This window comes from Bactrocera tryoni, chromosome 4, assembly GCF_016617805.1.
Source record: "Bactrocera tryoni isolate S06 chromosome 4, CSIRO_BtryS06_freeze2, whole genome shotgun sequence".
In the NCBI taxonomy this organism is placed as follows: Eukaryota; Metazoa; Arthropoda; class Insecta; order Diptera; family Tephritidae; genus Bactrocera; species Bactrocera tryoni.
The window spans coordinates 26,201,258-26,214,089 of record NC_052502.1 but is presented as its reverse complement, the minus strand read 5'-3'; the positions used below and the strand labels follow the sequence as shown (position 1 = coordinate 26,214,089).

Below are 12,832 nucleotides of genomic sequence, written 5' to 3'. Positions count from 1 at the left end.
CATATCGACTAAATTTATATTAAAAATCGCAAATTAAATGGATCATATTAGGCCAGTTTTTGATATAAGTGTAAGGACTATATGGAGTAAACATAAAACCACCGATTAATATTTATCGAAAAATATTGATAATTCATTATGAAAAATTTAAAAATCCGAAACAAAATCGAGTTTGGGACGACTTGATTTTTATCGAAAATTATCAACTTAAATTTTTCCAGAAAGTTCCAAAACAGTTATTATTAAAACTGTGAAATAAAAATTTATCGATTAACTTTCATCGAAAAAGATTAATTAAAAGAAAGTACAGTTATGAAAAACAACAAACGAGATTGGGAATATTTGGAAATAATTATAGAGATTAAATTAATGGTATATTTTTTTGTTATAAAATGTTTATCGCAAAATAAGAACTAAAATTATACAAACTCAAAATAACTAAGTAATGAGCTGAAGACATTTTTAAATTAAGTAAAATTTTCCAAAAAAATCACAAGATATCTATGCATCATGTTGTAGCATTTTTTTGTTTAAGTATAAGTATTATTAGGACGAGATGTAAAATTATCGATTATTTTTTATTGAAAAAATCTATTAAATGCGTTCCAAAATATAAAAAGCATGAACAAAATCTAGTCTAGACGACTTATAAATCAAATATAACTGCTATATTAGGACTCCGCTGTATAAAATATATGAGGCTTAATACGCCTGCTCTTAAAAAATAATCGAAATCTTCTACATATTTAAGAATTTGTCATTCATCAATGGCTTGAAATGAAATAATTCATTTACGAATTGCCTTTCATATAGCATATACCACTTAGATACATATGAATGTATTATATATACATATGCACACATTTTCGGCTCAGATCATTTGTTTTCAGTTTCGGCTAAATTCTTTAAATTAAGTTTATTTTATTGTCCTTGCTAGGTCTGCACTTTTAAATATTTTAGAAATTTGCGTTTCGCAGATAAATTCACTGAAAACTTATAATTTTCTTGGTTAGGGCAATGCTGGCATTGGCATTGAAATATATCTTAAAAAATATGTGGAAGTGAGAAATTATTTCATATAAAAGAAAGCCGATCTCTTTGTAGTGCGAAGCATACCTTATTACTTTTATAAATAAAAAAAAATAGAAATAAAATTCGCAAAGATCTGTTTTACTACATTCAGTGGAAAATTTTATGCAGAGGAAGAGGAAAAAGAAAAATAGTACCGGTGGAGAACACACCACTCGCTCAGTGGTATTAACAGTTACATTTACATGCATTTGTCAAAGTTCTGGAAGTAGCAATGTGGAACTTAAAATTGCTTCAGTGCGATGTTTCGCTCCAGCTTTTTCTCCAAAAACAACAAGTGATGCTGCGAATAATTACGCACAGATGGCGCGCGAATCGATTGCAGTAAGTCTGCAAAACAGCTTTTTGGTCGTGTAAGCTCAATGCTTTGCCGAAGGAGTGTAGGTAAAAGAATATGAAAAAGTTTGGAAGCTGCCACCATAGTAACCAGCTGAGAGCACAAAAAGCTTTCAATGAAGGGCGAGTAGATGAGCATGAAAAGCTGATGAAAATAATAATAACGCAAAGTGTAAAAATAAAAGGCAAACGAAAAAGGGCACGCTGAAAGCGCAATAAATAACACTGAAGCGCATAATGAAAGCGAAAGTCAAAGTCAGAGTGAAAGTGGCTGAGAAGAAACTTAAAAAGTAAAGGAAAAAAATGTAAAAGTTCGCACGAAGATTTAGGGTAACGAGAAAATGCACAAGATTGCTTCTGAAAAGCGGCATCTATTGCTCACCACATGGTTTGAGTTTTTCACGTAATTTTTTTTTCATTGTTATTGTTTTTTCCTCGTATGTTTGTGTGCTTCTTCTGCGCTGCTTGAAAAGAGTAAACTGAATCGCAGTGAGCACATAGTGCAGTCACAAAAACAAATACGCTGTTGAGAAGCTGTGGTGGAGGCAGCGCAGTACACCGGTGCGTATGAGTGCTTCACTGACGTATTCTCCTGCTTATATGCAAGCATATTACAAAAATGTTCATACATATGTACAATGTACATATTTACTAAGCATTACACTACGAGGCTGCAATGCAACTTGTTATTATGTAAACTGAAATGCTTGACTTGGAGCCCTACGCTGCAGCCACTGCACTGCAAATTAATGATGATGAAGGTGCCGACCGAAAGGTTAAAACGCTTAGAACATTTTGCCTGAATGCACACATAGCCACAGAGTAGAATTTTTGTTTTAAATTTTCTAAGAAAATATGGCTTGCTATAAATGTAAAAAAAGATTTTTACATAAGTCAATAAAACTTTAATTATGAGAAGTTAGTAAGTTGTGAAGCTCTACTTACACTCTTTAGTAGTATTAGTCACTATCAAATTTGAAACTAAAACAAACAATAACAAGCAAAAATTTTAACTTCTGTTTTAATAGCATGAAAGGGTATAAAAAGATCTTTATCTTGTTTTTATCGATCAGTTTCTACGGCAGCTATATGCTATAATGGCCCGATCTGAACAATTCGGTTAGGGATTATACCGCTATTTCCAGAAATATTTTGTTCAAAATTTTGTTAATACATCTTGTCAAACAAAAAGGTTTTCCATACAAAGACTTGACATGATCGTGGCAGCCTTATGCTGTAGTGATCTGCTGTAAACATGTTTTCGGAGATTGAGGCTTTGTCAATGACAAAAATTCAAGCCGAATTTCCATTTTTATTTCTTTTATATTGCAGTCGTTGCAGTCGTATATCTCCAGTGCTACGGATCTCATTGTGTTATACCATATAGTGTTGGAAAGGCGAGATTTTAAGCTTCATTTAACCAAAAAAAAATTAAATTTGGGGTGAAAAAAAGTTACAGCCAATGAAATTTGTAAAGTTTACGGAGACGATCCTGTATTAATTCGTGTAGCATAACAACAGTTCGCTCGCTTTCGTTCTGGAAATATTTGTGAAAGATGCACTTCTATCGTTGAAAAGTCAATGAAATTATGGAAAATATTGACCTGGACCGTCACATAAGCAGCCATGACATCGCTAAGGAACTTAACATTCATCATCAAACGGGTTTGAACCATTTGAAAAAGGCTGGCTACAAAAAGAAGCTCGACGTTTGGATACGACATAATTTATCTGTGAAAAATTTAATGGACCGAATGCTGAAACGAAATGAAATCGAACCATTTCTGAAGCGAATGGTAAGAGGAGACGAAACGTGAATCAAATACGACAATAATGTGCGAAAAAGATTATGACCCAAGCGTGCTGAAGCTCAACAAATGGTAGTAAAGCTAGGATGACGCCTCGAAAGGTTATGCTGAGTGTTTGGTGGGATTGAAGAGAAAACATCCACTATGAGCTGCTCCAGCCTGGTCGAACGATTGATTCTACATTTTACTGTCAACAACTGATGAGATTGAAGCAAGCAATCGAAAAAACGGCCAGAACTGATCAACAAAAAGAGTTTGATCTTCCCTCAGGACAACGATAGACCAAACATATCTTTGATGACTCGGCAAAAACTGGGAGAGCTTGGCTGGGAAGTTTTGATGCATTCACCATATAGCCCTGACCTTGCACCATCGGACTACCATTTGTGTACGTATACACAATACAGAACTCTCTTATTGCAGTAAAGTTGGCTTCAAGAGAAGCCTATGAAAATTACTTGATTACTTGTCGCAGTTTTTCGCCGAGAAATAGAAATAGTTTTATACTGATGGAATAATGTCTCTAGCGGAATAAAGTGGTCGATCAAAATGGTACATATTTGCTTCTTTAAAATTGAAGTTCGGTTCGAAATATGAGAAAACTTTTTCGACTCCTCTATATATTCTATAAAAATTCTAAACATCTGGTACCACTTACTAAAAATAATTTTTAACTTCAAGCCATTTTAAGTATTTTTATTATTGAGTTATATCTTATTAATTTAATCTACTTAATAAATTATATTTTCTAAAAAGGTGGCAGCATATTAATTCAGCCGTCAATTTTCTATACTTTCTTCAATCCGATGTGAGAAGGCTTAAGGAAGCAGCCAGAAAGGCCCAACTCGAAATGCCGATCATGTTATACAGAATTAAAATATTTGGCGTAACTGAAATGAAGTGGAAAGGCAGCGGGGAAAGAATGCCGCCAGCGTGTAGTAAAACAGTACTGCGCCGGGAGAAGAATCACAAATCTGCCGTTCGCATCACAATCACCAAATATAAGCACAACATTGCTCTGTTGGCAGCTAATTTCGGACCGCTTAATCCTGGCCCGGCTGTGAAGCAAGAGGTACCCGCATCTCAACATCCTGCGGTGTTATATTACGCTTCAATAGAAGGAGCTGACTGCGCTATCAAGAATCAGTCCGAGCACAGCTAATAACCACATTAAGAGCTATACTCGTGGCGACTTTCATGCCCAGGAATAAGGCGGACTGTTGTCATTTACGGTTGCATATCTTACAACAACAATGGCAAAAGGCTCATCGAGTTGTGTAAGACGCGTCAGCTGGTCATTGGCGGTACCACCTTTGCTTTCAAAGGAAAATCGCCACCACGCATTGATCTCGCGCAATAGGAAAACTCGCAACCAATTGACCATATTTATTTCAATCGCTTTTTGATTGCAGTAGGATTGACAGGGAGTAGACATAAGGAACGATCACGAACTCATCACAAGCGACGTCAAGATTAAGCTGAGATGTAATAAGGAAACTGCACCGGTTGGGCCATACTCTAAGAGACTCTAGATAGCTTTACGAGTATGTCGCTTGACTGAAATCAGCAAAGAAGTCGAAGTCGCGGCTGCTCAAATTTAATATGAAAAAAGCATCTGTACGACGCAAAGACCACAGTCTTCAGTCGTGTGGAATGGAGAAGTAGAACTCCAGTTGTAACTAACGCTAAACTTAATATTATTATCTACTACATTATATATATATATAGTATATACATATTAATTTGCTTTATTGCCGTCACTTTTATATTCACATATCTTCTGTTAGTATAAAATTAGCGGATTTTTCACATTTTAACTCCCGAGCAAGAGTTTTCAGCGATCCAGTCCTTATAATAGGACACCTTGGTGTAACCATCTGGTGTATTGGCACCGCAAATCGTTAGATGATAGCTTGCAATGCCAACCAGTACACCCTTGTAAACGGCGGGCCCACCAGCATCACCACCACAAATGCCATTGCCCGAGTTCTTGGCCAAGCACAGTATAGACGGACTAACCGGTGCCATTTCACGGGCACATTCCTCATTACTTATCGTGCGCAGCGCACGACTGTATTTTAAGATTTCGGGCTGCACGTTATGTTCACCCAAACGTCCCCAACCGGCAATATTAACGCCCACATCATCGGGCACATCATTGGTAGCCACCGGAATTGGTTGTATGAGATTGTTGTATGGTAACGCTGTTTCAAGTTTCAGTATAGCAATGTCGTTGTTGTAATCCAAAAAATTGGGATGTGAAAGTACTTGTGTGACATTGACAACAACGCCGCCATCACTGCGATTCACCGAACCGGCCTGCACCGTTAGGAAGTGTGGTAGTAGGCTGAATAGATTTAAAGAATATAAATATCCACAAAATCGTTATATTTGAAGAGTATTTTACCTGTAAACGCAGTGTGCTGCAGTTAGGACACTTTTCTGCGAAATAATGGTGCCACCGCAGCTGTGTTGTCCACCTACGCGCACCGATACAACGTAAGGAAATTGACCCGGCAGCGCATCTGAACCACTGAGTATGCGTGGCGTGGGCACTAGTTCGAGAGTCGTCGGCTTGGTTGCGGCGTCATCGTCACTCTGTACGGTTTCGGCAACCAAGAGAGCTATGACGACTAGCAGCTTGCCATAGAAAATGCGACAATTCATGATTTTTACTTGCAACAGTCGAAGTGAACACCGCGAAATGTTTTCGCTACTCAATGTCGCGTTTGCCATTTTATATACATCAACCGGGTGTCGTATCTCCTAGGCTGAGTGAGTGAGTGAAATTCGAAAAGGTGAGGTCATTAAGAAGCTATTAGCCTGATTTGTATGGAGTCTAGACGAAGACTTCGTTATCTATGCAAATTTGTTGCTTGCAAATATAGTGATTAAGACTCTAGTAATTATATACTTTGAATATAGGTATATATATAGCAGACTTATATATGTTTCGGGTATATTTAGCAGATGATTATTTTATGTAAGTAAGCTACTAAGTATGCTTGAGCGCAATATAAATATGTTCACCTGGTTATTGTTAGATATGGAAAGAAATGTGTATAAATTCTACAGCAACTTATCAATTGGTGCAATTCAATTTTGTTTTTATTAACATTGGAATACCTTTCCTGTTTATATTTTTGAGATTTTTTGAAGTCCTTGAACGGAGCAGAAAGTGTAGTTTCTCAGTTTTTGAAATATCGGACCATTATAGCGTATAACTACCATACAAACTCATCGTTTAAACTTAAGTCTCTGTATGTGCAACTATCCGCCTTCCTATCCGTCTCACAAGAGCGTAGCCAGGACACTGGAGAAAAGGAATGTGGCAGCGCCGGTGCGCAGCTGGGTAGAGGTCGTACTGGGATACCAGAATTCGTCTTGGCACTACAAGAGGTTCCCATAGGGTGGCGTGCTATCCCCATTGTTATGAAGCCTTGTTGTGGACAACCTAGAAGTTTCACTAAATGACTATGGGATTCGCTGGCAAGGATATGCGGATGGCATTGTCATTATAGCCAGAAGAAAATTCTAGGAGACTCTCTGCGACTTAATACAAAGAGGTTTAAACCTGACTAAAAAATGGTGCAGTGAGGTTGAGCTGAACATCAGCTCCTCAAAGACGACCATAGTCCCGTTTACGAGACGTAGGTCCCAGCGAGGCTTTAGGAACCTAAACCTTGTGGTCAGAGAGGTAGAGATGACTAACAGTCAAATATCTCGGTCTCACGCTGGATTCCACACTGTCGTGGAAGCAGCATGTTGACTTGGCTATGGTCAAAGCGACTAAAGCACTAATGGTGTGCAATCGACTAGCTGGTAAATCATGGGCTGCAAGTCAAGGATTCTCTTCACCAAGAAGTTTAAGGTTACCTTTAGCAGCAATGCTGAACGGAATGATTCCACTCTCGAGCTACTGCTTAGTGATAATACAATAAAGTGGTAGATCGAGGGCTCGTAAACGTCGGAGGAAATTGATGCAGGAGTCGCAGGACCACGCACCAAATTCACCATACCTATAGCAAGATTTCCGAGTATTTTTCACCATACTTATCTACACTAAAACGGCACTTAAAGCAATTTCTTCCTATGAGATCAAATCGCTATTGGTGCAGGAATGTAGACAAGGGCTGAATAGTCTAGCGCTACTTAGCCAAGTGCACCTTATATAGGTTCCTGGTCACAAAGGTATATACAAAGGTCGCCCGCAGCATTCACTAATATGCTAGGACCTGAATCCTTCATCGCCCTTCATCGCGGGGAGTCCTCATACCATAAGGGCTCCGCACGGAAGAAGTAGGCAGAGAGAGAGATGTCGCCAAGAAGTTAATGCTGAGATAATTGAGAACTAAAAAGTTATCCCATCATTCTCCGGCATACTTCGGCAATTAATATCGAGTCTGTAGGTTCTGAAGATGGAACACTGCTACACAACAACAGAGTTTCTCAATGACTTTTAATGCTACTTAAAAACTTTTCGAACTCTATCTTTGCTTCATTCAAAAGGGTTCTATATTTAAAATAATGTCAAACCTTTCATCTCTCTTTTTTAACTAAATAAGAATTTTATTGAAACTTGGAGCACATTAAGAGCAGACGAATGAGCATAAGCAACATGGATTTAGATTGTATAAGAAAAATTGCGTAACACTGGTATTTTTTAAATAAAATAGAGCACAAGTGATTCTTGCATATTTGATTTTCAATTTCAAGGCTGCTTACCGAAGCAACCGTTTAATATAACTTATTAATTTTTAAAGCTAAATTTGTAATATTTATACATACGTATTTCCAGTGTATTAACTTCTTTAAATGCGAATTGAAATGTGCCACACTTACCTATAAAGAAAACAGTTAAAAAAATCAATTAATAATATATTCTATATTAGTATAAGTAAAGTTATTGCTAATTAAAAATTAATAATTTTGTTCTCACAACGATTAAAATAATCACGAATTTTATAAGATTATGTATTGTCACCTAAAATGTGTAACTTTGCTTTCCATAAGTTTACAGGCGAACAAAAACTATCATAGAAACCACTCAACTTGAAAAAAATTTAAGTTTTGGTTATAAAATGGTTATGTATTGGTTTTCGTACACTCATTGAAACAAAATTTCAGATTTTGTTATAAAAATGTTATATATTGGTTTTTATATCTGACAGCGTTTTTCGGTTTTTTTTCGATGATAGGTTGTTTTGTTTATAGAGTATTATTACTATAATACTGACAAAAAAAATTAATTTTTCGTTGTCTGACAGATCTTTCCTTGATTTAACTGTTGGTTTGTTCAATTATTAAAATAAGCATATTGACTATGGTGTTTCATTTAATACTTGTTCTTTCTATTTCTTCGCGGAAAAACGAAAATTTTATTTTTTTTTCGAAAAAAAAATTCTGGATAAATTGAGTCCTTAATTTTGATTTAAAGAAAAATAGTAAATAGCTGAGTTTATCGAGTAGTTGTAGAAAATTATTAGGTCTACACCTTTGCTTCCGCCGTTTTCCAATAGATGTCTCTAGGGTCAAGTACTCTTCGATTAAATCGATTAAATCATTTTATATCGATCTTGGACATTTGTGTCAACACTAACCCAACAAAATATTTGTAGAAATCTGTTTGCATCCAAAATTTATTCTCAACTGAAAATGTCACTTTTTGAGCCGAATTCTCGACATTTGCGGGAAATTCTGCTTTTCTTTTTTAATTCCAAGAAAAGTGCGGCTGAGGCTCATCGAATGCTTTCGGATATGTTCTTTCTAAGTGAAAGAACATGTCGCGAATGGTTTCAACGTTTTAAGAATGGTGATTATGAAGTCGAAGACCGACATGGTGGTGGAAGAGAGAGGATTTTCAAAGATGCTGAATTGAAAGCATTACTCGACCAAGATGCGTTTCAAACCCAAGAGGAATTGGCCGAATCGTTGCAAGTGACACAGTAAGCCGTATCAAAACGCCTCAAAGTCATGGGGATGATTCAGAAACAAAGGAACTGGGTTCCTTACGACTTGAAACTAAGAGATGTCGAATGGCGCTGCTTTGCATGAAAACAGCTGCTTCAAAGGCACAACCGAAAGGGATTTTTACATCGCATTGTAACTGGCGGCGAAAAATAGGTCCATTACGATAATCCTAAGCGAAGAAAGTCACGGGGAAAGCCTGGACATGCATCCACGTCGACGGCAAAACCGAACATTCACGGCGCCAAGGTCATGCTCTGCATTTGGTGGAACCAGCTGGGGGTGATATATTATGAGCTGCTTAAGCCAAGTCAAACCATCACAGGAGATCGATACCGAACGCAATTGATGCGTTTGAGCCGAGCACTAAAAGAAAAACGGCCACAGTACGAAGAAAGACGCATTTAAATCGTTTGAAATAGCTTGACGTGTGACTCCCAACACTGAAGCAAGTTTTTTTTGCAAATGACACGAATCCTCATCGAGCAACGTCTCCAATTCATCGTTTTCGAAGATTTTTGGCTTTCCTTCACGCGAACGTTCATTAATATCTTAAACGCTCAATCACTGCACGCAGTTTCACTTTCGATAACTTTTTGGAGTTCCCGATGTGCTTCAGCCGCCGCTTGAAAGAAGAGTGAGACTTTGAATGAAGGCGGAAAATCTACACATCCCGCAAATGACGATGATTTGGCAAAAAATCGGATATAATCGCACAACCAAAAGTCGCTAATGTGAAAACACAGCTTCTTTTTCAAATATCTAGGTTAATTTATGACGGTTTTGAAAATATCAAAATCAATCAACACTAACTGCTGGACCCAACTATTGATAGTTGCGCACCTTAGGTTTTATTGAAATTTCCGTATTTAGAGCATTTCACCTTTTGTTTAGAATAAAGAGCGTAGGTTTCGAAAATGAGCTAAGTCGGTCTATTTATTCCTCTTTTAACTGAATGCAATATATTTTATTAAGATTAAGATCTTTTTACTCGACAAAACTAAAACTAAAACTTCAGGTGTCTCGAGAGTGCTCTTTTGGAAAGGCGGTGGAGCAGTATTGAGTAATATTTTGGCAATTTGAACACATCCACATACACGTGAACACCTGCAGGTGTGAGAAAGTATGTGCTTCTTAAATCAGCTGTAAAATTTTTGGTTTGATTGAGTGAACTAAAGTGTGAAAACCCGCCTTTTGTTTAATGAGTTGAGCGCATATCGGCTATTGACACTAGAAAAAAGATGATGGTGATGTATTTTGGTTAATATTTGAAATAGATATATCGTATTTAGATAACACTAAAATAAATATTTCATATTTAGAGCATACTGAATTAAATGAAAAGACAATATTTATGAGAAAATAAAAACTCTACAAAGAAGGGCAAAACTTTTCAAGAATTTTTAATAGATACACTAGTTCAGCATCGGCAGTGTCACACTATTTAATAGGACTCAAACGCATGTGAAAATTCAGTTGAGTTCTTTCTGATGCAAATTCATTAAATACGCCGGAACTCACACACCCAGATTTTGGCAAACTTTTAGCTTAACGCACTGTTGTGACCGTTACATTTTGAGCTAATAACTTTTCACATTTTCATTTTAGTTTGGTCGCAATGCGAGCTCAGTAAATTAGTTAGAATTTTCCAGTGAATTGAATACCATGGCCATAAACAATAAATTTTCCAGGCGAGTGCAGAGTGATAGCATCATTACGAAAATTCCTAAACACTGTGTGTGATGTGCATGTCTGTGTGCTTGTATTTGTGTGGGTGGGTGTTGGTATTTTTGTTGACCTTCAACTATTTTTAGTGGAAGAGATTTTTGGCAAAATCTCTGCTGGTGTTAAGCTGTGGTTGGGGTAGAGAGGAATTTATAGCTGAAAAGAATATGCCTTCGCAGTAAATTGAGGGACTCGTATCATGTGGATGTCATATATGAATTTGTTGGGCAGGATATGACTGTGAATTATTTCGAAAGTAGTTTTATGGAGTTTTGGTTATTAATCTCTAAAACTCAAAATTGTTTTCTAACTAATTCAGCAGGATTTCCCAATTTGAATGAGGGCTTGATATCTAATACGAAGGTAAAGTATAGTACAGATTAAGAAAGGACTATATAGGCCAGGGAAAGATCAGAGACGAAAAGGATAGGAAACGAGAGGAAAGGTTAGATAAGGAAGAGAAAGACCGCTACTTCATTGGAGAGATCTGGTGAAGAAGAACCTGGCTGCACTTGGTATCTCAGATTGGCGCCAAAAAGCAAAAAGAAGAAACGACTGCTGCTACGCCAGTACAGAAGAAGAAGAAGAAAAAGAAGAAAGCAAATTAAAAGCTGTTGTAGCCCGAGCTTACTTCACTTCAACTCCGTACTTTATTATATATACAACTTCGTCACCAATAATCAAAAGTCAACTGGGAAAAGCGAACAAGACAACAACAAAAGCTTTAGTATCTAGTCTACAAGGTTACTGCTGTGGATGCCACTGCAGATGCTGACGCAGACGTCGCCCCAGTGAAACCTTGAACTGCTTATGCATGCTAAGCAATAAGAGTAGTCATGCAACTAAGCATATGCATGTATGTATATATCTAACTGTATTTATATAAAAATGTGTGCATGTATTTAAAAGATTTCGAAGTATTCTAAGTGCAATTGGAAATGAAAACTTCCGAGTAGAGTTTTAAAGCGAAAATGCCATTGATTTATCTTAGAAAAAGTACTGTGAGTGTGTATGTGTTTAAATAATTAGTATGAATGTGGGTATGAATGCTATACATAGAAAATATGAAAAAATTGACAATTAAAAAGAAAACTTTTTTTGAAAAATTATAAACTCTTATAAGGTAATAAATATGAATATGAATATGAATATAAATATGGGTATGTGTAGAAGTATAATTACCGCTTTGAGTATGAGTACGAGGGCTGCTATATATATTCTGGCCTTAGGCAACACTAAGTGTTGCCAGGTGCAATCTGACATTTCCATTGGAAAGTTCGACATTTTTTAGCATAACATCACTCAGAACGTTTTGTCATTTAATCGTGAATTGTTTTATTTACAGGGAATTAAAAAATTCATCTCGGCCAAAAAATGGAATTAACTCGTAAACATTTTCGTGCGATCATTTTTCACAACTTTCGACGTGGATTATCACGACAAGAGTGCATCGATGAACTAAAATCTTTGTATGGCTATGAAGCACCATCCTATAGCACTGTGAAAAACTGGTACAACGAATTCAATCGTGGCCGACGCTGGCTCAAAGACGAATTCCGTGAGGGTCGTCCAAAAACAGCCGTTGTGCCAGAAAACATCGATACCGTACGTGAACTGATAATGCAAGACCGTCATGTAACATACCTTCAGATAGAGGCATGCCTATGTATTTCTGCCACCAGCATACATTCGATATTGCATGAACACCTGGCCGTAAAAAAGGTTTGTTCTCGTAGGATCCCGCACAATTTGACAATCGCTCAAAAAAAGGCTCGTGTGGATTGGTGTAAAGAAATGCTGAAAAAATACAATCGCGGTGCTTCAAAAGACGTTTATAAGATCGACACAGGTGACGAATCATGGATCTATTCGTATGAGCCCGAAACAAAACAGCAATCGACAAAAAA

General features: G+C 36.9%; 2 protein-coding genes across 8 annotated transcripts in view; both read right to left on the bottom strand.

Annotated features, from left to right (window-relative positions):
- Nucleotides 1–12,832, bottom strand: part of LOC120776057 (potassium voltage-gated channel protein Shaker) — a 444,773-nt gene that overhangs the window by 134,088 nt on the left and 297,853 nt on the right. The gene's annotated exons all lie outside the window — the stretch shown is intronic.
- On the bottom strand, nucleotides 4,955–5,937 carry LOC120776059 (serine protease SP24D-like). The gene is made up of 2 exons (XM_040106525.1): nucleotides 5,641–5,937; nucleotides 4,955–5,580 (listed from the first exon to the last, which is right to left on the bottom strand). Exons 1-2 carry the CDS (start codon nucleotides 5,898–5,900, stop codon nucleotides 5,040–5,042), a joined length of 801 nt encoding a protein of 266 aa, XP_039962459.1. The 5' UTR covers nucleotides 5,901–5,937; the 3' UTR covers nucleotides 4,955–5,039.

Excerpts from the sequence above, each read along its gene's own strand:
- LOC120776059 (XM_040106525.1), bottom strand. The coding sequence starts at position 5,900 with ATGAATTGTCGCATTTTCTATGGCAAGCTGCTAGTCGTCATAGCTCTC. Across the intron at positions 5,581-5,640 it reads GCAGCACACTGCGTTTACAG|CCTACTACCACACTTCCTAA; the intron begins GTAAAATACTCT and ends AAATCTATTCAG.